The 27,368-nt window shown below is 37.2% G+C and overlaps 1 protein-coding gene across 6 annotated transcripts; it reads left to right on the forward strand.

Annotated features, from left to right (window-relative positions):
- Window positions 1–6: 6 nt before the first annotated feature.
- ZNF568 (zinc finger protein 568) lies at window positions 7–27,305 on the forward strand. Of its 6 annotated transcripts, XM_074315764.2 has the most exons (6): window positions 12–250; window positions 4,691–4,951; window positions 6,450–6,508; window positions 11,638–11,764; window positions 12,030–12,125; window positions 22,810–27,305. In XM_074315764.2, the coding sequence occupies exons 2-6, from the start codon at window positions 4,876–4,878 to the stop codon at window positions 24,390–24,392; spliced, it is 1,941 nt and encodes a 646-aa protein (XP_074171865.2). In that variant the 5' UTR covers window positions 12–250; window positions 4,691–4,875; the 3' UTR covers window positions 24,393–27,305. The 6 variants fall into 6 exon arrangements, with proteins under 6 accessions (XP_088656763.1, XP_074171865.2, XP_088656765.1 ...); XM_088800637.1 differs by lacking the exon at window positions 4,691–4,951 and having other exon boundaries at window positions 7–250; XM_088800638.1 differs by lacking the exon at window positions 4,691–4,951 and having other exon boundaries at window positions 235–250; window positions 11,618–11,764.
- Window positions 27,306–27,368: the final 63 nt, after the last annotated feature.

A 27,368-nucleotide genomic window follows, 5' to 3' on the forward strand; every position in this document is an offset into this window, starting at 1 on the left:
TGCCGCGGCACCTGGGTTTGGAGGCGGGCGCAGAGGGGTGGTTAGTTCTGCGTTCCTCGCGCCTGGCCCGGGCCTTCCTGCTCGCTAGTCGTCTTCACTCAACCTCCCAGAAACCGCGTTGGATGTGCATTCGGCTGTTTCCGGCAGGTGACGCTGCCGCATCCCTGGAGCGGCGCGTGGAGGAGAGCGGGGATGCACCGTCTTACGCTGCTGACGGGCGCAACCTCTAAGGAGGCCCGGAGTGTGCAGAGTAAGGGCAGTGCATAGTGTTCTTGGTGGGAGTCCGCTTGGACAGTGGTTGGAGTTGCTGGAGCAAGAAACTGTGGCAGGAGTTAAGTGTGTGAGAGTGATGGTGGTGTGGTTGTGTGAGTGTGATAGAGTAATTGTGATGGGATGTGTGATTGTGATGTATGTGGTTATGTCATGGTGACGTTTCTGGTTGTGTGTGATTATGATGACATGTGTGGCGTTGTCTGTGTGATTGTCATAAAAGGTCTGGTGAGGTATTTGTGATATGTGTAGTGGGTCTTGCCTCACTTGTGTTGACTTCTGTGTAGCATTTGTCATAGCTGATAACTGCTTGAAAAAAATTTTCTGCAATATTTGATTTCAAGTGGTCCTCTGTCTCCACTGGCCAGTCCTTAGTCTACTTTGCTGCCTTTTCCCCCAGAGAAGTACTTGGCCCTGTTCTGGTGCTTTCCAGTTTTCCTTGGTGATCTTTTCCAGATTCTTTATCTCATCATCATATGGCTTTTGTTATATGTATTGGTTAGCTATTGCCATGACAATAATGCTGCCTAACAAACCACCCCTAAACTCAATGGCGTACAACAGCAAGAATTTATTCTCATGCTGACCGGTTTGCAGGTTTTCTGTATTCAGTTTATCTAGGTTGGGCTTGGCTGAACGGCTGGCTAGGCTGCAGGATAGATTCAGATCAGCTCTATATGTGTTTCTGCAGCTCAAGCTAAAAGAACAGTGGTTACTGGGACATGTTCTTATTGTGGATCACCAGAGCACAAGACAGATTATACAAGACATCCTTAAAACCCCTACTCCCAAATATGCTAATATTACATTAGCCAAAGCAACCACATGGGTAAATGTACACATCAATTACACCCACAGTCCAAAGGCAAGGCAAAATTACGTGGCAAAGAGTGTGACTGTATAATCCTATCAGAGGGAGGTGAAGAATTGGGACCAAGGTTACACATTCAGAAATATGCCTGTTTATCCTGGTGAATGCCTTTTAGTCCAAGTTCTCTTTTATAATATTGCTTTTCAGATTTTGATATTGTGAATATTTTTTAGGAATTTCATTTCCAACCTTTTCCTTTATGTGTATGCTTCAGGTCTGTTTCTTGTAAAGAGTATATTGCTGGACTTTTTTCCCTTATACCCTATTTGACTCTCATTTTAATAGGTGAGTTTAATTCATTTATGTTTATTGCAATTGCTGATATAAATTTGTTTTATTTTCTATTTATGATACCCTCTTTTTTATGCAGGTTAAACTTAGCCCCTTTTTTTCCCCACTGCTTTGGTTTCTGTTCTTATCCTTCAATTTTTAACATACATACTTAACAAAACCCAAACTTAAATAAGACTTTAGAACACTTGAACTCCACATGACCCACCCATTTCTATGTTATTCTTATCTGATATATTACTTTCTTCTAATTTTAAATACCCCAAATTAGTAGTAATAATTTATATATATGTACATTGTATATGCATTTAGGTATACATATATAATTATGGTCAAATATAGATAACATAAACACACATATAACATGAAATTTACCATTTTAATATCTGTTCATTGCAGCATTATTCATAATACTCAAGATATGGAAACATATCCATCAACAGATAAATGGATAACGAAAATGACGTATATACATAAAATGGAATAAGATTCAGCCTTAAGAAAGAAGGATCTTTGGTTGATTGCCAGCTGTGTGGGTCTGGAGTAGCTTCAGAGAGGTTGTGCTAAAAAGCAAGGCTGTCTGCCACGAGTGCCAGGCTTAGAACTCTGGTGGACATCATGATGTTAGCTGAGGACAACTGCCACTTGTGCCAAGCTTGTGGCCAATGAGTTGAAGCTGTGTTCCAAATTAAGTCTGGCCACCACTTATGCCAGCCTTGTTGCAACCTGATGGAAGCCACAGTGCAAGTTGAGATTGGTCTCTGCTTGTGCTGGGCTTGGGGGCACTTAGAAAGATGTACAGGACCCTCTGGGGCCAGCTTCTGCTTGTTTGGGGGTTTTGGACTTTTGAGATATTTGAGGAAAGTCTGCAGTACGAGCTGAGGCAGGCCACTTGTGTGGAAAAGCCTCTAGAAAAGGTTTGGGCCAGGTGCACAAGTTGGGTAGTTCAGGGAATCGCCAGGGTGGGTGAATGGTGTTAACTAGGTTAATGGAGAGCACAAATTTGTCACCTGCCTGCTGGGCGGGAGGAATTCAACAAAGGCACAATGGTGCCTACCAGTGCTTCTGTCCCAGATAGACCTGCCCTGGCCCCTACCCCTTCAGCCCTTGTGTTGAAGCTAGTCAACTCTGTTCCTTCCCATATGTCCCCAGTGCTTTTTGAGTTGCTGCCCCTGCACTGGAGCCCAGAGCAAATAAGTTTGTGAGCATGCAAGTCTGTACATGAGCTTTTCAAGAGGATTGCGTAGGTCTCCTGCAGCCCTCTGTCTCACTTGGTCACGATCCCTGGTTTTCACAGCCAGATTTTATAGGGATGCCTCTTCCTGGCACTGGTACCCTGGACTGGGGAGCCTGGTGTAGGGTGGGGGCTCCTTGCTCCTCAGGGTAGACCTCTGCAGATGAGGTATCCCTTCTGATTCTTATTCACTGCACTGTGGGTGTAGGACCTGCCCATTCCTCGTGTCCACTCCTCCACCAGTCTCATCATGGCTTCTTTATGTCCTTAGTTATAGGAATTCTGTTGAGCTTGTCTTCAGGTGGTTCTCAATGATAGTTGTTCTATAATTTATTTGTAATTTTGATGGGATGATGGGAGGAGGCAAGCACAGTGTTTACCTACTCTGCCATCTTGACCAGAATTTCTCACAATGGCTTTTATGACCTAACCTTGGAAGTCAGTGACACACCATCATTTCTACAATACCTTATCCATTATTGTAATGACGAGGGGAAAAGATAGAGGGGGAGCACGCTAGAGTGTGACGAATGAATTTATTTAGCAATATCTAATCAATTTATTTAACAATGCAATAGCAAAGACAAAGACACTTAAAAGAATGTGTTAATTACAGAAAGTAAAGGTGGTTAAGACTAAACTATATACATTGATAACAATGTCATGTCAAAGGAGTATACATACATGTAATTTTAAGAGATCTTGTCATATGTTTACTATTGATCAAAAATCACTTGGCTAAATACACAAATAACATCAATAAGGAGTATCCAAAAACAGTAATAAATTCTATAGGAAAGCAACTATTACAGTAGTTGCCAAAAGCTCACCAAACCATAGGAAAAACAACAGTGGAAAGGTCAGGAATCAAAACCTTGCCAAGTCTGCAGCTGAGAGAAATTCAGGTGTCTCCCACTGCTGCTTGCTAGTTACCCGGAATTTTGCTATTGTTGCTGTTGCTGTTGTTGTTGGAAGTTAGGGCATCTTCTGATGCTGCAAGCTGCATATAAGTTTCTAAAATGCTAACAAGTTCTCAAAAATGCTGCTGCTGTTGCTGTTGCCATTGCTGTTGCGGTTGTTGTTGCTGTTACTGGAAGTTAGGGTGTCTTCTGATGCTGCAAGCTGCAAGCTGTATACAAGTTTCTAAATGTTAACAAGTTCTCAAGAAGGCTAACCATGGGGAACAACACTGAGCCCGACCTCACCAGGTCCACGGCTGGAAGTCAGGGCGTCTCCAGGTGATGTAAACTACATGTTGTATATGAGTCTTCAGAATGTTAGAATGATGAAAAATCACCAATGACAAATGACAAAATTATTAAAATACACTACCAACTGAGGTCTGTCTTATATACTTTTTCAGATGTACCCTAGAGCCAAGATCCTTGGCCAGTTCCGGGAGGGTCCGGCACTTATAGTGATAAGAATATTATTTATCCGACTGAAGGGCCAGTTCATTTGGGCAAACAACACCTGCTGCTCTCGCCTGGGACCATCAGCCCAAGGCCTTCCAAAGCCTGGCAACATGCCTGTCACGTCATTCTGATATAATTTAGTTACTTCTTCACGTCATCTGCTGATGCGGGTGAACAGACAGAAAGCAACATCCTCCTAGGGAGAAATTTTTTAACCCTAAGCTAACCAATACCTCACATACAGTCTCTCACGGGAGGGAACCCCACATGTAGTCTCTCATGTGGGGGAACAAAAACCTGACAGACAAAAGCTAATTATTACGTCACATGCAGTCCTCCACATGTGAGGGAACAAACAGACAAACCTCACATGCAGTGTCTCATGTGGGGAAACAAAGGAACAAAAACTAACAGACAAAAGCTCACATCAGCCAGTGAAGGCAAATTTTCTTAACATCTTCCCTACAATTATAAAAGTCAACTCTATTAAATGTAGGAGTGGTGTACAAAAGACATAAATACAGAAGGTTGTGATCATTGGGGTTATCTTGGAGGCTCATTAGTATAGCGATCCAGTGAGACCTCAGGTAAATTGGATTTATATCACAGGTCCAGGCTCCACAAAGATAAGACAGATCAATGATGTGAGTAGAAAGACACCTGGAGAGCAGGTACCTATCATGGAAAGAGACTTCCTAACCTGAGAAGCTGGAGTGTCCTGAGATAGAGTGGACCGTGAAATTGCTGGACCTGCAGCCCATCTCAAACCTTCTACCAAGAGTGTGCAAGTCCTGATGACATCTCAGCCTTCAGAAATGAGCTGTAACTGTTTGATAATGGAGACTTTGACCCAGATAATGGAAAGGAGAGGTGAGGTGACTCAGAGATGGACAGAGTTTAGGAGAGAGAGACTGTACATTCAGGGACACAGAATAAAAGGAGTTAGGAGATTCAGTACTCCTACCAAGAAAGTATTGACTGTGCAGGGTAGATATTTTTCAAAATTCACTTGACTTGTTTGACTTTTAAAAAAAATAAGTATTTTAAATGTAATTTCCATTTTTCTTAAGTACACTTAGATTTTTTTAAAAGTTAAATATGGTTAAATATATAATCATAAACAAAAGGTTCCTATTCCATCCTTCCTATTCACTGTTCCCACTCCCCAGAAGCAACCATTTTAATCAATTTTTTCTGGATATACTGGTATTCACTTCCATTTTTCTGAATAATGTCCTCATACTGCTAATGCTTAGTTGCTCAGTTTTAGATATTACCTATTGACTTTTGACAGTAGAGGTAAGGATTGATCTCTGTTTTTTATCTGTTTTTTCTTCATTACCCTCACCCCACCCCTATTCACTCTTCTCCTTGCCCTTCTTTTTAATATGATATTTTATTGGAAGTTGAAGGTTGGCTAAATGTCAGGATTTGTATGCAGTTTCTTTTGGGCTAGTCAATATCCCCATCAAGAGGCGCTAGACTTTCTAGAAGCATATAAGCCAGAATTCCTGCTTTTAGGAGGCAAATAAAGGAATGAAGTTGGTGGGAGTGCCTCATCTTTCAGTATGACAATGTTCACTTAGTTCCCTTATTTTCTCTACATTGCAAACCCACCTTACATTCAGTTCCCCATTTTTCAGCCCCACCCCAAATTTCTGCCTGCAGAAATACGCAGTGCCTTCATTCCTGAGCCTTTCAAGGGTCTGCCATGGTTTCCCCACCCTCCAAGTTAAGTTAGATACCAGTCATTTGCTCTCTAGCTTCCAAAATTTATTGACATCTCGTATCTGCTGAAATCCTTGTGCAATTTGGCTTCCTTTGTTCCTTTACTTTCATTTAGATTGGGTTTGGGAGAGAGCAGAAATAAAAGCAAGTGTTCAAGTCTTCCATTTTTAACTTGAAGGCCCTGAATTTTTTAGGGTAAAAAAAATCAATTAAGTTACTTTCAAATGTCATTATAATTATGACTGAATTTCATTCATCATATGAATGTTCCACAATACCTGTATCTTTTATCCAATTAAAGTTTTTTCCAAATTCTCTACAGTACTTCATAACTGATTTAATCCTTAAATCTTCATGGTATTTTATTTTTATATACTTAAGATAAATTTCCTATTAGGAATAAAATAGCAGGATCCTAGGTAAACACTATATTGTCAGTGGATCCATTGGCACCCATACCTAGCCCTCCAGAAATTCCTGTCTGACCACATATGGTTAAATTAGTGACCCATGTACATTTCAGTCTGGTGCTGATTAACATTTCTCAATATTATGATCTTATAACAAACTGGTGTTGAAGATTTCTATACTCCTTTGTCTGGAGTTCTGAAGTAAATCTGTTTTATTTTTCTTCCCTCAGCTTGGTGTTCTCAGGACTCAACCCTTTTTGAGGAAGAAGAGGATATGACCAAGTCTCTTGTATGTTTTAAGCACTTGTTTCTTTTCCAGTATTATTTTGCAATGCAGTGGCAATGGTTACGTTACCAACCTACCAGTAAGTTGGAAAAAACTAAATTGGTGAAAATCAAAGTGAAGAAAAAGACAGATAGATATCAAAACAAGGGGAAACTTGGGGTATGGCTGTGCAGAAGCAGGTCCATATAGAATTATCAAAGTTGAGTTCAAATTTGAATATCATCTGGAGAAGCGAAAGCAAATGGACACAAAATCCATTTTATAATTTGTACTGTTTATGAGGAAAAACTTAAAATTAAGGAAAGAAAGCTTTTCATTGGCACCTAAGTAAAAAAGAAATTCCAAAATAATTTCATAATTCTTATAATTTTAAGCTCAGTTTTTTAAATGTCTGTCTTGGCCAAAGATTAAAAACTAAAATTATCTGAAAGAATAAATGGAACATGTCTTTCAAATGATCCTACATATATATTTTCTTCAGTTGAGATTTTTATAACTTGAGTTAAAATATATACTAATATTCTATGGCAAATCTGGTAGTTCTGGTATCCACAACTCTCCACGTCTTTTTTTTTTTTCTTTCTTTTTTTTTATTGGGGAACAGTGTGTGCTTCCAGGACTTTTTTCTAAGTCAAGTTGTTGTCCTTTCAGTCTTAGTTGTGGAGGGTGCAGCTCAGCTCCAGGTCCAGTTGCCGTTGCTAGTTGGATGGGGCGCAGCCCACCATCCCTTGCGTGAGTCAAACCAGCAACCTTGTGGTTGAGAGGACGCGCTCCAACCCAGCCATCTGGGAGCTCAGCGGCAGATCAGCTCAAGGTTCCGTGTTCAATTTTAGTTACAGGGGGCGCTGCCCACCATCCCTTGCGGGAGTCGAGGAATCGAACCTGCAACCTGTGGTTGAGAGCCCACTGGCCCATGTGGGAATGGAACCGGCAGCCTTCAGAGTTAGGAGCATGGAGCTCTAACTGCCTGAGCTACTGGGCCGGCCCCTCCACATCTTTTTTTATATTCTCAGAAGATGCAATGTTGTTTGTCTTCTTACAAAATAATTATCCTCTGCTCTTGATTCTTTTTGTTTCCAACTCCAGAATCTCCCACATTCTATGTTTTAGACATTTTCCACTTCACTGCCTCTTTTTCCTAAACTTTTATCTTTCCCTCCCTGAAACACACACACTTCTTTTGACCATATGATCATGTGGTTCATCGAGTTATTTCTCCTGTTGGCAGAGTTGTTCTCTGGGCCTAGACAGACTTCGGTTCAAATCTTTGCTCAGCAAAATACTAAGTGCGTGATTATGGGCAAGTTTCTTCATCTCTTTGGCCTCAGTTACATCATCTGTAAATGGGGATAATAATAGTATTTATCCCGTAGTAACGTTGGGAATGCTAAATGCACATGGTAAGTGCTCCATAAATGATAGTATTATTAATAATTATCTATGTAAATCTTTTCTACATGAAAAGTTTGGATACGTTGGCTTTATTCATTCACCTGCCTTTTTTGTTTAACGTATGATATTAATGAGAAAGAAGATGTCTGGTTTGGGTTCATAAAATGAATACTTCTCTTCAGTAAAACTACAATAAACACTGTAATAAAGCAAAACTGAGAACAGATTTTGTAATACAGAAAACAGAAATGTACCAATTCTCTGTAAATGTCAGTTATGTCCATTTGGTCTGATGTGTCATTTAAGGCTGATATTTCCTTATTGATATGGGGTTTAGATGATCTAGCCATAGCTGTTAGTGGCATATTTAGGTTCCCTACTATAATTGTGTTTTTGTCAGTTTCTCCCTTTAGTTCTGTTAGTAGTTGCTTTATATATTTTGGTGCTCCCTGATTGGGAGCATATATATTAATAAATGTTATGTCTTCTTGTTGTATTGTCCACTTTATCATTATGAAATGTCCGTCCTTGTCTCTTATTACCTTTTTATCCTGAAGTCTGTTTCATCCGATATAAGGATGGCTATACCTGCTTTTCTCTAGATGCCATTTGCTGGAGTATCATTTTCCACCCTTTCACTTTGAGTATATATTTGTCCTTCTAGCTGAGATGTGTCTCTTGGAGGCAACATATGGTTGGGTTTTGTTTTTTGATCCAATCTGCTACTCTGTGCCTTTTTATTGGTGAGTTCAATGCATTTACATTTAGGGTAATTATTAATATATGAGGCTTTCTTAAATCCATTTATCTTTTGTTTTCTGGTAGTTTGGTGCCTCCATTGTTTCTTTGCCTTTGTGTTTCTGTCTGCTATTTTAGTTTAGTGGTATGGTATGATTTATTCCTCTGTTTTTTCTTTTTTTAATGTTATGTCTCAGTTCTGGATTTTTTTGAGCGGTTACCATTAACTTTGTGTAGAAGAAAGTTCAATATATACAGTAGTCTTTTTTCTTCTGCATGCTTCTTATGTCCATTCCCTTTTGCATATTTAGACCTTTACTCCCTCCCCTTTTATGTTTTTGTTGTCACAAATTATCCCTATTTATGCTCTGAGTTTATTTCTGAGTTACAGTAACAAACTGTCTTCTTTTCTTTTTCTTTTTTATGTTTGTATCTTCTTTACTCTTCATGTTATGTTTAAATGTATAGTATCCTATTCTGTGTTGAGGTTGCCATTTCCTGCTTCTGTCTGTCTGTTAGTAATCTTGCTCATAGTTTTGTATCCTTTTGTCTTCTTGTTTCAGGTCAAATAGCCTCCTTCAGTATTTCCCGTAATACAGGCCTTGTGGTGCAAAATTCTCTCCGCTTCTATGTATCTGGAAAGGTCTTTATTCCTCCTTCATATCCAAAGGATAACTTTGCTGGATATATTATTCTTGGGTGGTAATTTCTCTTTTAATAGTTTGAATACTTGATTCCACTCCCTTCTCACTCGTAGAGTTTCTGCTGAAGTCCGATGATAATCTAATGGGCTTTCCATTGTAGGTTACAGCCTTCTTTTCCCTGGCTGCCTTGAGAATTCTTTTTTGTCATTAATTTTTGACAACTTCAGTATAATGTGCCTTGGAAAAGTCCTGTTAGGATTGAGGTAATTAGGCGTTCTGTTTGCTTCTTGGATTCAAGGATCCAGTTCTTTCAACTGTTTATTTGAATATGCTCTCTGTGCCCTTCTCCCTCTTCTTCTTCTGGTAAAAAAAGATTTTATTGGGGAAGGGGAACAGGACTTTATTGGGGAACAGTGTGTACTTCCAGGGCTTTTTCCAAGTCAAGTTGTTGTTCTTTCAATCTTAGTTGTGGAGGGCGCAGCTCAGCTCAAGGTCCAGTTGCCGTTGTTAGTTGCAGGGCGTGCAGCCCACCATCCCTTGCGGGAGTCAAACTGGCAACCTTGTGGTTGAGAGGACGCACTCCAACCAACTGAGCCATCCGGGAGCTCAGCGGCAGCTCAGCTCAAGGTGCCATGTTCAATCTTAGTTGCAGGGGGCGGAGCCCACCATCCCTTGCAGAAGTCAAGGAATCGAACAGGCAGCCTTGTGGTTGAGAGCCCACTGGCCCATGTGGGAATCAAACTGGAAGCCTTCGGTGTTAGGAGCACGGAGCTCAAGCCACCTGAGCCACCGGGCTGGCCCCCATTATTCTTATATTACTCTTTCTGATGGAGTCAGATAGTTTTTGTAGAGTCCTTTCATTTAAACGTTAAAGTCTCTCTCTTTTTCCATCTGCATCATTTCCAGATTTCTATCTTCGATATCACTAGTTCTTTCCTCCATCTGGTCGACTCTATTTCCTAAGCTGGCTATATTTCATTCTTCATCTCTTTTATTGAGGTCTTCAGCTCCAGAATTTCTATTTGGTTCTTTTTAAAAATTTCAGTCTCTTTGGTAAAATATTCATATTTTTTTTGTTGTTGATTTTATTTCCGAGTTCATTAAACTGTCTACCTGAGTTTTCTTGCATCTTTTTGAGTTTTTTCAGAACTGCAATCTTGAATTCTCTGTCATTTAAGTCACATATTTCCATGTCTTTCAGTTTCTTTCTGGAGATTTTTCATTTTCTTTCTGAGCTGCCTTGTTACCTTGGTTATTCATGGCAATTACTGGATTATTTCTCTTCCTGGGCATCTACGGGAGTGAATTCTGTGGCATGTTTATATGAAGAGGTCTTTCTTTTGCCTTCCAGTAGGTACCACTGGAGTATTTTATTTTATTTTGAGCTGTTCAGGCTTCTCCCATGGTGGAAGATTTCCTGGGGAGGTGGGCTTCTTCTCTGTGACTAAGTCTCCTTGTTCTCAGGGCACCATCCCCATGGTAGGATGTGATTCTGAGCCTCTGGAACCCCAGTGCTGCCCCTGCACACAGATTCAGAGCCCTGCACCTCAGCAGCCCTACGTGCACCCACTGCGATCAGCCAGGAAAGGTGGAGGTAGAGTGAGCTGGGAGAGGTGGCAGATGCTCTGCTCTCCTCCAAATAATGGCGAGTGCCAGACTACAGCTGTCTCGCCCCTGTAGCTCCTCCCCTGTCACTGAGATTAGCCACATCATGCTGCATCCCCCGCTCAGGAACTGTCTCTCCAGTTCTCAGGGCTGTAGATATTCTTTTATTTAATCTGACACTGCTACCGTTTTTATTTTTTCCAGTGGCCTGCTGCTACCACTGGGAGAGTGTGGGGGAGGTGAGCTCTGGGAGGGTGGGGGAGGCCGCCAGACTCCGTGGCTTTGTTTTTCTGCCTGGCAGCGAGAGCTGTTTGACCTCCATTGTCGCTCTTCTGTATTTGGTCTTTGTCTGGAGGTCTCTGCCCCATCTCTGGGTTTACCCGTATTATATGCTGATCCCTCAGGCAGGATTGCTGGGGCCACAGAAGGTGCACTTGCCGTCTCAAACCTTCCCTCTCCCAGGACCGCACTGAGCTCCAGGCTGCATCCCATGATTCCGCCTCTGCACTTCCCCCTTTCCTCTTTCCCTGTTTGCTCCGATTCATCCACCTTCAGGTGTTTCAATGCGCGGATCTCTAAGACATGTTTGTGTGTTGTGTAGGATATTCTTCGTTGAATTATAGCTGTTCAATTTGTTGTAACTTCCAGGGGAGCTTTTCAAGGAGCACCCTCATTCTACTATGTTTCTGACATCACTCTCCCATTGTGTCTAATTTTGATGACTTTATGTTAGTTAGGGTTGTGTTTTTACAGGAAACAGTGACATTTAAGGATGTGGCTGTGGACCTCACCCAGGAGGAATGGCAGCAAATGAAACCTGCTCAGAGGAACTTGTACCGGGATGTGATGCTGGAGAACTATAGCAACCTGGTCACAGTGGGTAAGGGTAGTTTTACAATTTTACAGGAAATACCTTTTCCATCTCAAATATGTGATGGCTTTAACTTGCCAAATCAATGTAGCCTTCCCTTTCTGCACATGAGTGTATGTACTTGTCTTCAAGGTAAATTCTACTTCCTTTGTTTCACTGTGGAACTTCCTCCATTTTCATCCTCATAAGCTCTCAAGCCCCCAGGATTCAGCCCAAGATCTGGAAGGTTGTCTCCAGCATTAACATCCAAATCCTTTGCTGTTTCCCATAATAGGCTATCAAGTCACAAAACCAGATGTGATCTTCAAGTTGGAGCAGGAAGAGGAGCCATGGGTGATAGAGGAAGAAATGTTTGGGACACACTGTCCAGGTGAATAAGTGAAAAGGCAGCTCTCAATGAGAAAGCCACATGATAGTTATTCAGGGAGTTGATATTTCACATTTTCCAAGATTTTCTTAAAGGCTATAGCCTTCTAGAGTGACAAATGGTATGGATGGATTGGATTACTGTGACATTTCCAGATACTATTTTCTTCCTATATTGGAGTTAGCTTCCTTTTTCAAACTTAAAGGGCCAGTAGTCTCATCTGATTTCAGGACGCCAACCTTCCCTGATTCATTTACATCCTACTTTCAGGATGATTGTGATCCTTAAACTCTCTCTTTTGTTTGTGTTCACAGTTTTATTTTCTTACGCATTCAGTATTTCATGGATGTGTGGTATTTTAAAAAAATGTTTCACACTTAGATTCCTTTTAATTTCTTCCCATTTTGAAAAGCCTCCAATGAGTGTTTTGTAACAGCACTCACACTTTCCATTGTACCTCACAACAGTCACAATCCCATGTAGCTTTAAAAGTTTTTGGCTTAGAAATTTATGCCTCCTTCCTGGTTATCCCCACCTTCCATTACTTTAATTTTTTAGAAAATATAATATATGTACACTTGGTTAAAAAATATAAATAGTCCAAAAGATACATTGAAAAGTGAATCTTCCTCTTATCCTTGACAATCAGTCCCTTTCTTTACCTGTTGCATGCACTTCCTTTTCAGAGTTGTGCTGGCTATTCGTGACTGTTATTTTACCATATAATTTTAGATTTGACTCTACCTTTTCAGAGAAAAACATGTTGGGCTTTTTTATTGGGAATGTGTTAGATATATAAATTAATGTCAGAGATTTGACATCTTTATAATGTCAAGGTTGGACATCTTTATAATGTCTAGGAATATGCTCTGTGTACAAATCTATCTACTTTTGTGTCCTTCAGAAACACTTTCCAAGTTTTTCCTTTATAGGGTTTGATATTTCTTATTAAGTTTATACCTAAGGATTAGACAAGAGAAAAAAATCAATACTGTCAGAATTATAAAGGAACCTATAAAACCATCTTTATTTAAAGATTAAAATTGTATCCCTCAAGAACACAAGAGAATCAACTGAAAAAGTACAACAAATACTAAAAGAACCCAATGAAATGGTAGAATATCAAATTAACAAATAAAAATCAATAGATTTCATATATACTTCAGTAATCAAGTAAAAGATATAAAGGAAAGGAAACCACATTTATAGTCATAACAATAAGGATGTCTGGGTATGGGCATATAACAGTGTACAAAACAAAGTCCTGTCTTCATGGAACTTATGATTTAGTGGGAACTAGAGTCCTTGAAATTTTGCACATGAGAAAATATCTTTTTTTTTTTAACCTTTATATTTGGATGATAGTTGACTGTGTATAAAATTCTTGAGCCATATGTTGTTTCCTAAATGTTTTTGTAGATAGTTCCCTGAAAACTTTAGACAATTCTCTATTGTCTCCTGGCTTTGATGTTGCTTGGAGAAATGTAAAGCCTGGTTGTTCCCCCTTATAGGTGAATGACTATCCCAGGTGTTTGCCTGGGATGCCCAGATGTTCCTTTTTTCTTTGAAGCTTTAGAACTTTATGAGGCCTATTGATCAATTAGTATCAAATTTTTCCTGTCAATGTATATTTATACTTTTTGGTTCTTATAGCATCATTATATAGATCTGAAGCTGGTACCTTTTATAATTATCATTCCTCTTCTTTGAATTAGATTGTTTCTTGTTGGACCCACCATTTATAGGAGAATGTTGAAGAGTTCCAGAAAAATGCTCTGACCTAGTAAGAAGTCTTTGTTGCTCATGTTGACCTCCTTTATCATATCAAGTTTTATGTTGAGAGTTGGTTTGCCCTTTACTTCTCTTGAATTAGAGATTATCAGTTGCATGCTTTCTCTAGCACTCAGTATCTCTTCTACCCTCCTATACCAAAAGACTGTTTATACAAAAATAATGACTATTTGCATCTCTTTGTTTAGCTCTGCCTTCCCTACCATTTGACAGGGCCAGATGAAGACCATTATGTTCCTGCCATTAGTGTTAACACATCTGGATCCCACTGTTGAAAAAAATGACTTGTTTATTCTACCCACAGGGTGTGCCTTCTGTGTTGAACTCTGTTCACTGTGCTTAATGTCTGAGATAAGAAAGAACAGCCACTGTCTCTGGGTTTCTTCCCTATCTGGTCCAGTCTATCCTCTGATCTTTTCTTATATTCTGGGATTGGAGTTAAGCTGCTTTTTAGTTTCATTGAAGATGTATTTTCTTTTTCTGTTTCTTTTTCATGTTTGCAGAGAGGAGAGGAGACAGAGCTGTTTAATTCAACAATATTGAAATAGGACATGCTCTATGTTACATTATATTTGATCCTGGATCACCCTTCTTGGATATATCTTTCTTCTTTGCTTCCCTCTAAAAGATTCTGCTTTCTCCTCAGTTCTTGTGTATTGTTTATTTATTCCTGCTTTATGAAGTGTATTTTACATGACTTCTTTTCTCCATCCGTCACTGGACATTATCCAAAACAGTTCTAAATTACATAAAGACTCATTTTTTTTCCTTTTATTTACCTTCATAATACAGGTGTGCTCAACCTTGAAATCAGTATTTAACTCCAGAAATGACAACATTGGACTATATATCTTTAATGTCTCCAGCATTGTGAAACTTTTCACATCTTTGCCTTTAACTGTAAGTGCTCTTAGCTATCCTGGTTCTAGCGGTTATTTAACATGGATCTCAAATTCCAATAAATGGTCCCCAACACTTCCAGCCATTATCGATCTCCCTCATCTCTGAGCTAACTTTCTGCTTTATGTCTACCAGAGTGATTTGGAGTCTGGAAACATATAGCCTTATATATGTTTTTACACTTTGATGTCTGAGCTTTAAATTATTAACCCACCAAGAGAAAGTCTATCTTATTCTTCATGTAAATGATTCATGAATTGATTGATGTAGAGCTATATTTGGAGAGATTTTTTGTAGTGCTTTTGTTGTTTGAAAATATTTACTTGCAAACCTTCAATGTAAATGCAGAGGAATTCAGGTTAGAGTAAAAAGACAGGGCGGAGCCACATGCAGTATTGTTGAGATCTTAAATTGCCTGTGGAGCATTTATTTATTATAGTAAATGAGTAAATCAGGTAGAGAATACCTTAAAGGTTGTGAGAGAAGGGCTGTCTGTAGAAGGAGTAACAAGATTAAGAAGGTTTTTCATTTTTAAAGGAGAGCTTGGCATTAAATCTGTTTTCCTGTAAAATCTGTAGATTCTTAAGACTTACTAAAAAAATGAGGAAAATGTAACAAAATTTGGAGAATAAAATTAGCATGATGTGTTTATGGGGTAAAATGAGAAGCATAGCCTGACTGGAGGAGGGTGGACAGTGAGGGATTAGTGAAGTGGAGGATGAACCCATCTAGTGTAGAGTCAGAGAGTTCTGAATGTTGCCAGCCTTCATGCCTTTATTTTTTAAATTTTGTAGGCAATGTAATTTTCCCTTTTTTCACCACTGCAGCTATAGTTATGCCTTGTGCCTGGTGGCACCAAGGTTACAATGGTCAGTTACAAGCAGGGGCTTATAAGATAACTGAATATAAAGGTTAAAAAATATGTCCAGTTATCTGAATTTTAAGTTATCCACAGTCTATGCAACTCCAGAAGTATGGGAAACCAATGTAGAGCTATAGTGTAAAGACTGTTATCATTTGGGGTGACAGTATGAAGAAAGCACAAAAGCAAAACACAGTAAGGATATGCTGGAAAGAACAGTTTCAGTATCTAGAAATGAACATAGGATAAAATGGTAGTACCTGCTATCAGAACACTGCAGTGAATCAGATCTTGAACAAAGATGACTTGCCTTCTGATCTTTGTATTGGATACTTATATGCCTTGTTCTTTAGGCACATATGAGAATGAATTGCAATTAGATGGAAAGTTGGAGCTGTCTTCATAGTTGTTAACAATTTGGGGTTGGATTAAGTTTGGACAGCCTAAGCTTCAAGTGGTTTTTTTTACAGAAATAAGGAAATCAGAACTTTATGAAAATTAATTTGGTTGTGGTCTGCAGAATGGACAAGAGATAAACTTTTCAGGATCATACGGCGGTTAATCTAGGCAAAAGTAATAAGAAATTAGGTTGTAATTTGCTTCTCCAAGCCTAATGCTACTGTTATTATTTCCCTTTTATATCATTTCATTCCTTTTTAATGTGCATTTAAAATTTTTCTCAACTAATACATGTTTTTAAGAAACCATAAAAATACAAGGCATATAGAAGTCCCCTGTTCTGCTCTCACATTTTCCCTGATTTGGGCAGTTATTTTCAACTAAGCTATTTATTTGGGTATTTCTGATTTTGTTTATTTGTGTCTTTTTTCTTTTCCTTAGTGAGTCTAGCAAAGGGTTTGTCAATTTTATTAATCATTTAAAAGAACCAGCTCTTTTTGCATTTTTCTATTGTGTTTTTGTTCTCTATTTCATTTAATTCTGCTCTAATTTTTTTTTTTTTAATTGGGGAAGGGGAACAGGACTTTATTGGGGAACACTGTGTACTTCCAGGCCTTTTTTATTTTCCCAAGTCAAGTTGTTGTCCTTTCAATCTCAGTTGTGGAGGGTGCTGTTAAGCTTCAAGTTGTTGTTCTTTCAGTCTTAGTTGTGGAGGGCACAGCTCAGCTCCAGGTCCAGTTGCCATTGCTAGTTGCAGGGGGCACAGCCCACCATCCCTTGCGTGAGTCGAAACCGGCAACCTTGTGGTTGAGAGGATGTGCTCCAACCAACTGAGCCATCTGGGAGCTCAGCGGCAGCTCAGCTCAAGGTGCCATGTTCAATTTTAGTTGCAGGGGGCGCTGCCCACCATCCCTTGCGGGACTCGAGGAGTTGAACTGGCAACCTTGTGGTTGAGAGCCCACTGGCCCATTTGGGAATTGAACCGGCAGCCTTCGGAGTTAGGAGCATGGAGCTCTAACCGCCTGAGCCACCGGGCCGGCCCCTGCTCTAATTTTTATTATTTCCTTCTTTCTGCTGACTTTGGGTTTCATTTGTTCTTCTTTTTCTAACTCTTTAAGATGTAATGTTAGGTTGTTTATTTGGTATTTTCTCGATTCTTGAGATAGACCTGTAATATGGGTATTAACCTCCATATTTCTAAGTAAATGTGCTTATACTTTTAAGTTTTTTTATTATACTCATTTTCAAACGTTCACAAAAATAGAATAAAGGAATCCTCATGTATTCATCATTTAGCTTTAATAGTTATCAATATTTGCCAGACTTGTTTTATCTATCCCGCCTCAGTTTTGTTTTTTGTTACTGAACTATTTTACATTTCACCTTTAAATACTGTTATATGTATCTCCAAAAGATAAAATTTTAAAAATCACTGTAAACCACAATATTACTGTCACACTTAATAACTTCTTACTATCATCTGATACTTAATCTCTGTTCATATTTCCTCTGTTGTCTCAAGAATGTTAATTTTTAGCTGTACAAAATAATGTTTTTAAAAACATTAGAAAGTTTAGAGTTGACTGACAGTCTTAAGTAATCTCTTTTAGAGAAATATAAGGTAAGATCACTGATTTCCATTTCATTTCTTTTTTAATAAGTCAATGGATGCTTTCATGGATCATATTCTGACATTTCAAGAATGTCTTTTTATGGATGGCTTATTTGAATCAGGATCTAAATAAAGATCAACACAATGCATTTGTTCGATATACTCTTAGGTCTGTTTTAATTCATAAGAGTTCTTCCTCCTCCTCCTCCCCTCAACTCATTTCTTTTTACCATTTTATTTGTGTAGAATCCAGGTCATTTGTCTTCTAGAACAAGAGTCAGCAGTTTTTCCCTTTAAAGGCCAGATGATACATAGGCTTTGTGGGCCACATAAGGTCTCTGTCACATATTCTTTTTCTCTATCCCTCTCTTTCTAATATCCCTTTTAAAATGTAAAAAACATTCTAAGCTTATAGGCTGTACAAATACAGGCTATGGCTGTTGTTTACCAAGCCCAGTTCTATCCTATTTCCCTGAAAATAAGACCTAGCTGGACAATCAGCTGTAATGCGTCTTTTGAAGCAAAAATTAATATAAGACCCAGTTTTATTTTATTATAATATACGACTGAGTGTAATATAATATAGTACAGTATAATATAATATAATATAATATAATATAGTAATAATAATATAATATAATATAATATAATACAATACAATATAATACCGGGTCTTATATTAATTTTTGCTCCAAAAGATGCATTAGAGCTGATTGTCCGGCTAGGTCTTATTTTTGGAGAAACACGGTAGCATGTCCCACATCCTGCATTTGGCAACTTGCTTCCTCATGATGTTGTTTAAGGTATTCCTTTACCCCATTTTTCCTATAATCTGGCTTTATTATATTCAAGTTTGATTCTTTGACAAGGATACTTCATAGAAGGTGCTGTGTACATCTTATTGCATCTTGTTGGCTTGTCCCACTTTTAGAAATACTGAGATTGATCAGTAGATTCATATGTTGTGAATCAGAATCCATCTATTTAAAAGATCCTTATCAACTTCTCCCTTAAAGGTTTTAACAGCTGTTGATGATCCTTGCCTAGATCCATTATTTTATTAGAGGTCCTTTCTGCTTTTGTTAGCTGAAATTCTCCCATAGAGAAGAACTATTTCATCAACTATTTGATTACCCTGAAGTACAGTTTTCACAGGACAGGAAGGAGAAGTACTTGATCCCTTCCCTTCAAAAACTTTTAGAATAATGATTGGTGCCCTAGCATTCTCCAGTTTGCCAAGTGAAACCATTATAAATTTATATAATTCGATCATCAAAATAAATATTTAGTGCATATAATAAATAGTATATATAAAATATATATTATTTATTAGTAAATATACATTGTTAATAAATATATAGAAAATGAGATTTATTTTGATGCTCAAATTGTCTTATCTGTAACCAGAGGATTCTATTTTTTTTTTAATTAATGTTTATTTGGGTAACAATTGTTAGTAAAGTTACATAGATTTCAGGTATACAATTCTGTATTACATCATCTATAAATCACATTGTGTGTTCACCACCCAGAGTCAGTTCTCCTTCCATCACCACATATTTGATCCCCTTTACCCTCATCTACCACCCCTTTCCCACTTACCCTCTGGTAACCACTATACTATTGTCTATGTCTATGAGCTTTTGTTTCTCATTTGTTTGTCTTGTTCTTTTGTTGTTTTGGGTATATATACACCACACATCAGTGAAATCATATGGTTCTCTACTTTTTCTGTCTGACTTATTTTGCTTAGCAGTATAATCTCAAGATCCATCTCTGTTATCACAAATGGTCCTATTTCATCTTTTCTTCCCACCGAATAGTATTCCATTGTGTATATATACCACAACTTCTTTATCCATTCATCTATCGAGGACATTTTGGTTGTTTCCATGTCATGGCCACCGTAAATAAAGCTGCAATGAATATTGGAGCTCACTTGTCTTTATGGATAAATATTTTCTGATTTTGGGGGTAGATACCCACGAGAGGGATTGCTGAGTCAACCAGAGGATTCTTTGGCTAATTTTGTAAATTTCTTGCTCCAGACATGGAAAATAGCCATTTCCCTAAAAACTCTTTTCTTTAGTGGGAAATGATATCTGGCACTATGGTTACTCATTATTACTGGGTTATCATTGCTTCTAGAGCCTTTAAGTAGACAAAGCTAGGATAATGCATTTTTTAGAAAGAAAAAAAATATATGTCTTTATACTGACACATCCAATTCAAAGTAAAGACCATAGGGTTGTTACTTAGGTTTTTTGCTTTGTATTTGTCTTTTATGCTGTAAATCTTGGTTCCTTATTGCATTGAAATATTTATTGGCTTAATCGATATATGTTTCCTAAACTTGGCACTGCTGATATTTTGGGCCAGATAATTCTTTGCTGTGGGGGGCTGTCCTGGCATTGCAGCGTGTTTAACAGCATCCCTGGCCTCTGCTCATCAGATGCTAGTAACACCATCCATCTTTCTCCTCCCCGCCTCCAGGTTGTGACAACCAAAAATGTCTCCAGACCTTCCAAACATTGCCCAATATCTCTTGGTGGGGGCCGGTGGGGGGGGGTGGCAAAACTGATCACTCTCTCTCTCTTTTTATATAAGTTCCAAATTAACAGTAATACCAATATTACCAATAATAAAAAGACTACTGAATGTAGTTTGGGATTTCTTTGAATGTGTTTTTTTCTCCCTTAGGATATAGTCAAACTAGTATGTTTAAAGTCACTTGAAGTAATTCTTCTCTGTATGATTATGGCCCTACCTTGATATGCAAGTTTACTTGTTTCTGTTTGTTTTCCATTTTTACAGGTTGTTTTGACCTTTTTCCTCCCTTTTTGGTTTAATTTTTTTTCATTATGTAAAATATTTATGTGGCTTCAATGTAAAAACTATACAAAAGTCAGAGATGTCATGCTTCTATTCAGGATATATAAGTGAAAAAAGTCAATATGCAGAACAGCATTTAGAATATGCTACCGATTTTGTAAAAAAGGGTGTGAAGGGTGTGTTTGTGTGTGTGTGTGTGTGTGTGTGTGTGTGTGTATGCATATATTTTTTTCTTAAAAAATATAAGAAGAATCCAAAATTAATAAAAATGCTTACCTGTAGGACAAAGGAGTAATCTGTATTTCAGGAACAGGGTGGGAGGTAGACTTCTCTGAATAGCTGCTCTTTGGTAATTTTTCAATTTTCATCAAGTTAATATTAATGAAAGATGAGGTTTAGTACTTTTCACCACCATTGTCACTTCCCCTTTTCTTTTTCTCTGAATATAGATATATCGTAATTTTTGGCTAAATCAATTTTTTCACTGCTTACTTTGTTCTCTTCTGATTGTTGATATACCATTACTGCTAGCCAAGAAATGAGTCTTAATTACATTTCCTTATATATCTTTTTGTCATTCCTAGAGTTACTACTTGCCCAATTTTTTTTGTTTGCTTTGTTTCTATATAGTTTTAATTTTAATGAGACTCAAAATCTTTGTTTAAATAAGGAATCCATCAGTGTCATTAGTTTACCTCATTTTGATGCATGAAAGGATAAAAAGAAATTATAAAAATATTTTAGTTAACAAACTTTGATGCTTTTTGAGTAGGAGATGTACTGTGAAATGGTTGAATTAGGACGTAGAAGTTTTTTTGTGGAGTCCCAAATGCCAGTTCTATGAGTTCTGTTTTTAATTTTTCCACCTCTTTCCTGAAGGTGCATGCCAGCATTCATGAGGCTAAGCAACAAAAAGGGATTGGATATCTCACTATTCAATATATGTATTCACATAATTCCTAGCTTTTTAGTGTCCTTTCCTCTAGAGTCTAGAGCCTCTATGGTTTATTTTCTCTAGAAAGTAAGCCTTGCCCTTCCTGCTTGGGCTGTGGGTACATGGCCTCTTCCTGTGTGAATTGGGGTATGGTGGTGTATTGGTCAACGTTCAGTTACAGATGTAAGAATCTACCAACTACTAATTTAAGAAGGAAGGAATTTATATGACGGTATTAAATGTGTCTTTGGGAGTACTGAACGACTGGCTATAGGATGAGCTTTTAGGAATGAGTCTCAAAAGCACACCACAGAAGTAGGCTGCTAAGTGAGTTTCTTTTCCCACTATGATCAAGAAATTACTTCTGATTGAACCAGGGAAATGCCTCTACTGCTATGAACTCCAGAACCCTGCCACTTCTGTTGTAATGTCATAAACAAAATGCCCACTTTCTTTCCTCTCTTAATTTATTTCTGTATTAAAATGTTATATGGCAAACCTAAATCACATCCAGAGGCCTATATGCAAGTGTGTCTAAGAAATATAGTTTTAACTCTCAGCCTTTGTGGAATGCAAAAACATAGCAGGAGGTTGGAATAGATGTTACCTAAACAGATTCATAATACCTGCCACAGGGAGTGTAACTGCTCCCTATTCGGACTTTAAATTAATCTTCTTTTTCAGCCCCAATCTCATCTCTACCTTTTGAGTACCCAAATCCTCTAATTTTTTAGCTTTCCCAGTTTTTTGTGGCCATATCACATTGTTGCTTGGCATTTGCATTTTCAATAGCACTTTAACTTCTTAACTCTGCTATCAGTTAACAGTTCCCTATATGCCTTTTATCTGCCAGTATTTTGTTGAAATCTCTTGTTCATTCTTCTTTACACTCTTGTTACCTTGGTTCTTGTGGTTTTGACCCATTATTCTCTTACTGTCATTTTAATGGAATTTTAGGGAGGAGGAGAAAAAAACATATACATTTAATCCACTGTGTTTAACTACAAGTGTTTGTTTTAGCCTCTAGTCGTTTGATTCCCGGTCCATAATTTATGTCTTTACCCTTTTATCTTAATCATTCCATTCATTTTACTGATTTCTGCATTGTTTAAGTATAATTTTAAATCAATCAAAGCTACTTGGGCTTATAAATGTCAGTTTACTGTCCATAATATTTTCTGTAGGAGTTAACTTCTCAAACGTTAGGAACTAGGGACATTTGCACTTTGGATTTCTTTAATATAGGGAGACTAGAGCCAACATCAAAGATCAACAGCACATACAAATTTCTGAAATGTTATTAATAGTGTAGTAGCAGAAAAATTCAAAAGTAATAATTTTTGGTCCTCCATTTTAGAAGTTTGGGAAGTTGATGAACAGATCAAGAAGCAAAAGGGAACACTTGTGAGGAAAGTCACATCCACTTCCAAGAAAACTCTGATTAAGGAAAATGTCATTGAATGTAAAAACGTTATAAAAATATTTCCTCTGAGCTCAGACATTGTTACTTCAAGACAAAGCTTCTATGAATGTGACTCCCTTGATAAGGCTTTGGAACATAATTTAGACTTACTTAGTTATGAGAAAGGCTATGTAAGAGAGAAAAACTATGAATTTAATAAGTATGAGAAACCATTTTACCATTGCTCATCCAGTGTTGTAACCTCCTTTAAGTGTAATCAGTGCGGACAACACTTCAGCCATAAACTTGACCTCATCAGACATGAGAGAATACATGCTGGAGAGAAACCTTATAAATGTAAGGAATGTGGGAAAGCCTTCAGCAGGAAGGAAAATCTTACTACACATCAAAAAATCCATACTGGGGAAAAACCATATAAGTGTAACGAATGTGAAAAAGCTTTCATTCAGATGTCAAACCTTATTAGACACCAGAGAATTCATACAGGGGAGAAACCTTATGCCTGTAAGGATTGTTGGAAAGCCTTTAGTCAGAAATCAAATCTCATTGAACATGGGAGAATTCATACTGGAGAAAAACCCTATGAATGTAAGGAATGTGGAAAATCCTTCAGCCAGAAACAAAATCTTATTGAGCATGAGAAAATACATACTGGGGAGAAACCTTATGCATGTAATGAATGTGGTAGATCTTTTTCTCGAATGTCATCAGTTACTTTACACATGAGAAGTCACACAGGGGAAAAGCCCTATAAATGTAATAAATGTGGAAAAGCCTTCTCTCAATGCTCAGTATTTATTATACATATGAGAAGTCATACAGGTGAAAAACCCTATGTATGTAGTGAATGTGGGAAAGAATTCTCTCAAAGTTCTTCCCTTACTGTACATATGAGAAATCATACAGCTGAGAAACCATATGAATGTAATGAATGTGGAAAAGCCTTTAGCCGGAAAGAAAATCTCATTACACATCAGAAAATTCATACTGGAGAGAAACCATATGAATGTAATGAATGTGGGAAAGCTTTTATTCAGATGTCTAACCTCATTCGACACCAGAGAATCCATACTGGTGAGAAACCCTATGCATGTACAGTATGTGGGAAAGCCTTTAGTCAGAAATCAAATCTCACTGAACATGAGAAAATTCATACTGGAGAGAAACCCTATCATTGTAATCAGTGTGGAAAAGCTTTCAGTCAGAGACAAAATCTTCTTGAGCATGAAAAGATTCATACTGGAGAAAAACCATTTAAATGTAATGAATGTGATAAAGCCTTTTCTCGAATTTCATCCCTTACTCTTCATGTGAGAAGTCATACAGGGGAGAAACCCTATGAATGCAATAAATGTGGAAAAGCTTTCTCTCAATGCTCATTACTTATTATACACATGAGAAGTCATACTGGTGAGAAACCTTTTGAATGTAATGAATGTGGAAAAGCATTTTCTCAAAGAGCATCCCTTTCTATACATAAGAGAGGTCATACAGGTGAGAAACGCCGAGTGTACTAAATGAGAGAAGACCTCTTAAATCCAACCCATGCTTTACTTAACTTTTAATATATCTTAGCATAAACAAACAAAAAATAAACAAGATCTTTATGAAAAAATTGTAAACCTTTACTGATAGGCATAAGACTTGAATTAAACAGAAATACCATGTATGTAGTTCGAAAAACCCAATATGTCAGTTCTCCCAAAATTAATCTATAGACTCAATATAGTTCCAAATATCTAACATGAATTTTCTAGGATGTTTACAAAATTATTCTAAAATTCATGTGAAAAGGCTATGGATTGCTGAGACAATTTTGAAAAAGAACAGAGAGTACAGACCTTCTAGCATATACTACACATATATAGTTATGCTCACTAAATAGTGTGCGGTATTAGTGCATGAATAGGTAAGAAATAGATTTTACAGAATAGAGTGCCTAAGAATAAACCAATGAATATATGTGCAATTGGTACATATTAGACATGACACCATGAATCATTTGGGAAATGATGACATAGTTAAGAGAATTTATTGGAGTGTTTGACTCTCCACGTTGGGGGAAATAAAGTTACATACAACCTTACAACATATAAATAAACAGAATACCAAAGGATTTTAATATTGGAATGTGAAAAAGCCAAACAAATCCTTGGAAGGAAATACAAGATATCGTTTATGACTTTGAGGCAGGGATGCATTTTTTACAAGACAAAAAGAACCTGTAGTTCTACTTCTGGATATACATTCTAAAGAAACTCACAAATGTGCATAAGAAATAGATAATTGAAAACAACCTAAATATTGATGGAATAATAATGGATTAATAAAATGTGATGTGTTCAAATAATGGAATAGTAAACAGCAGTTAAAAGCAATGGACTAGATCTGCATTTTGTAATATGGGTAATTATCTAAATGTCAAGTGAAAAATCAAGATCCGAGTGAAACATATTATATGATGACATTCATGTAAATTGGAATGAAATCATTCATAAAGAACAGAACTATGCTTTTGCTACTGAAAGATGTATGTAAAACTATTTAAAATGAACTAGAAGGATACATACCAAATTATTGTTAGTGTAGTCTCTGGCAGGAGATTAGGATTGAAGGTATTGATCAAAGGCAGCTTTTAGCTTTACTTGTAATTTTTATGCTTTAAAAAAAGATTGCTAACGTATAAAATAAATCTTAAAAGTTAATGTTACACAATGGTAATCTGGGTGTCTCGTCTTAATAGTGTGTTTGTAGTTATTTCTCAGACTGTATGGGCTAGGGGAAGCCTATGCCCATAGGAAAATGTAATAATGGATTCATATGCCCTATCAGGTGCTAAACTATTTTATCAAAAATATTTCCAGAAAATTAGTAATGTTTTACTATACAATATGAAATTATCATATTTTATCAATCTTATGCTTTTTTAACATTTGTGAAGTTGGGATTCATCTTTTAACCAATTGTGTCTTAGATTCAAGTAAATATGTAATTATTAAAAAGTTGATAATCTGATAGCAATGTGACAAATCAAATGTGATTTTGTGTACTGTTTTACAACATCATGGTCAACTAATGATCCCTACTTTCTCAGTGTGTTTTGCATTATTTGAAAACAGATTTGTTGGATTCATAGCTAACTAATTAGTAATATGTTTTGAGACATTGTGAAGAGGATAAGATTTTCCTGAGAAATTGATTCAGAGATAGTACTTTTCTTGCCCTGCAAGTTTCCATACAACCTGCATAGGCATTAATATCATTGTTAGTTGTTTACAATATTTTGAAATGAGAAAACCTTTTATTTTCTTGTAGTGGCCATAAGCAATTTTGTAAAATTGCTTCACTCTTACTCTGCAGATCATTTTATTCCTTCCATGACCCTTGACTTATACAACCTATCTAGTTTTGGTTGGAAGTGGTGGTGGTCTCAGACCCTGAGCAGTAATAATAGAGTTCCTTCTCTAAGAGGACCTCATTCTCTATAACAATACAGGAACCAACCCTTACTTAATAAAATTAATAAAATAATTTTTCAATAATTTTATTATGCCATCTCTACGATATTATTTGATACACAAAAATAAAATCAGCACCATTTTTAAAAGGAGTAAAGATTGGGGATATTTATCAAAAGGGAACTTCAGCATTAAATGTTTGAATGTCACCTGCATTTGTTTGAAGCTGATTGCACAAAACTCAATATTTCTCTCTCAAACTAGTGACGTACAAACATGACTATATTTGTTTTTACTATTATTAGCTATTTTTGAAGATCGACGGTGATTTATAATTATAAATAAGAGGGACTGATTTTTATGAAAAGAACAACTTACCAGAACTTAAATATCTAAATGAGTATTGTCATTTCATAGTCTCTTCTTTAATAGGTTTTATGCTCAGTCTAATTATGAGAGTGCACCTAATTTGTGTAGACTTTATAAAAATAGTTTTCAAAGTTCATGTGTTACCTACACAAGAAAACCTATGTAAATATGTTTAGTTCCAAGATATTTTGTTGGATTGTTTTGCTTTGTCTAAACTATAACTTGTCCCTCTGATTTTCTTCTTCATGTTTATTTATTTGGCTCATGCTTCATTTGAATCCTTTGCCCCTTTCTTTACATTGCTTTGTAGTCAACAGAAAAATTTTAAATTTCATTTATGGTCCATAGGGACTACCTTAGGTGCCTCTTTTGTCCTCTCCCATTAATAGTGGCTGTGCTTATTGAGTGAGATAAAATGCCAGGGAGTAAACCTGAATCTCAAGTCTAGGAAGGGTGTCTTACTGATCGTATGTCAATGAGAAGATGATCTGGTCTCTGTAAGTTAAATTTTTTCACTCTCCTAAGGAGTAGAAATAAGGTATAAGTGACTGAGATAACCTCTGAAAAAATTATTAAACCACAATAAATCCCTCTTTACTTGGATACATGGGAGCTGCTGCCTGGAGAATTTCTGTTCTATATTTCAAACTTTATTTGAAGTTTGCT

Source organism: Rhinolophus sinicus, chromosome 8 (assembly GCF_057876585.1).
Source record: "Rhinolophus sinicus isolate RSI-liver-muscle chromosome 8, RSI-T2T, whole genome shotgun sequence".
Lineage (NCBI taxonomy): Eukaryota > Metazoa > Chordata > Mammalia > Chiroptera > Rhinolophidae > Rhinolophus > Rhinolophus sinicus.

What these genes read in the sequence shown, in the direction of transcription:
- ZNF568 (XM_074315764.2), top strand. Translation starts at nt 4,876, where the DNA reads ATGACATCTCAGCCTTCAGAAATGAGCTGTAACTGTTTGATAATGGAG. An exon ending in AGGATATGACCAAGTCTCTT is followed by an intron (nt 6,509 to 11,637) that starts GTATGTTTTAAG and finishes GTGTTTTTACAG; the next exon opens with GAAACAGTGACATTTAAGGA. An exon ending in GTTTGGGACACACTGTCCAG is followed by an intron (nt 12,126 to 22,809) that starts GTGAATAAGTGA and finishes CCTCCATTTTAG; the next exon opens with AAGTTTGGGAAGTTGATGAA.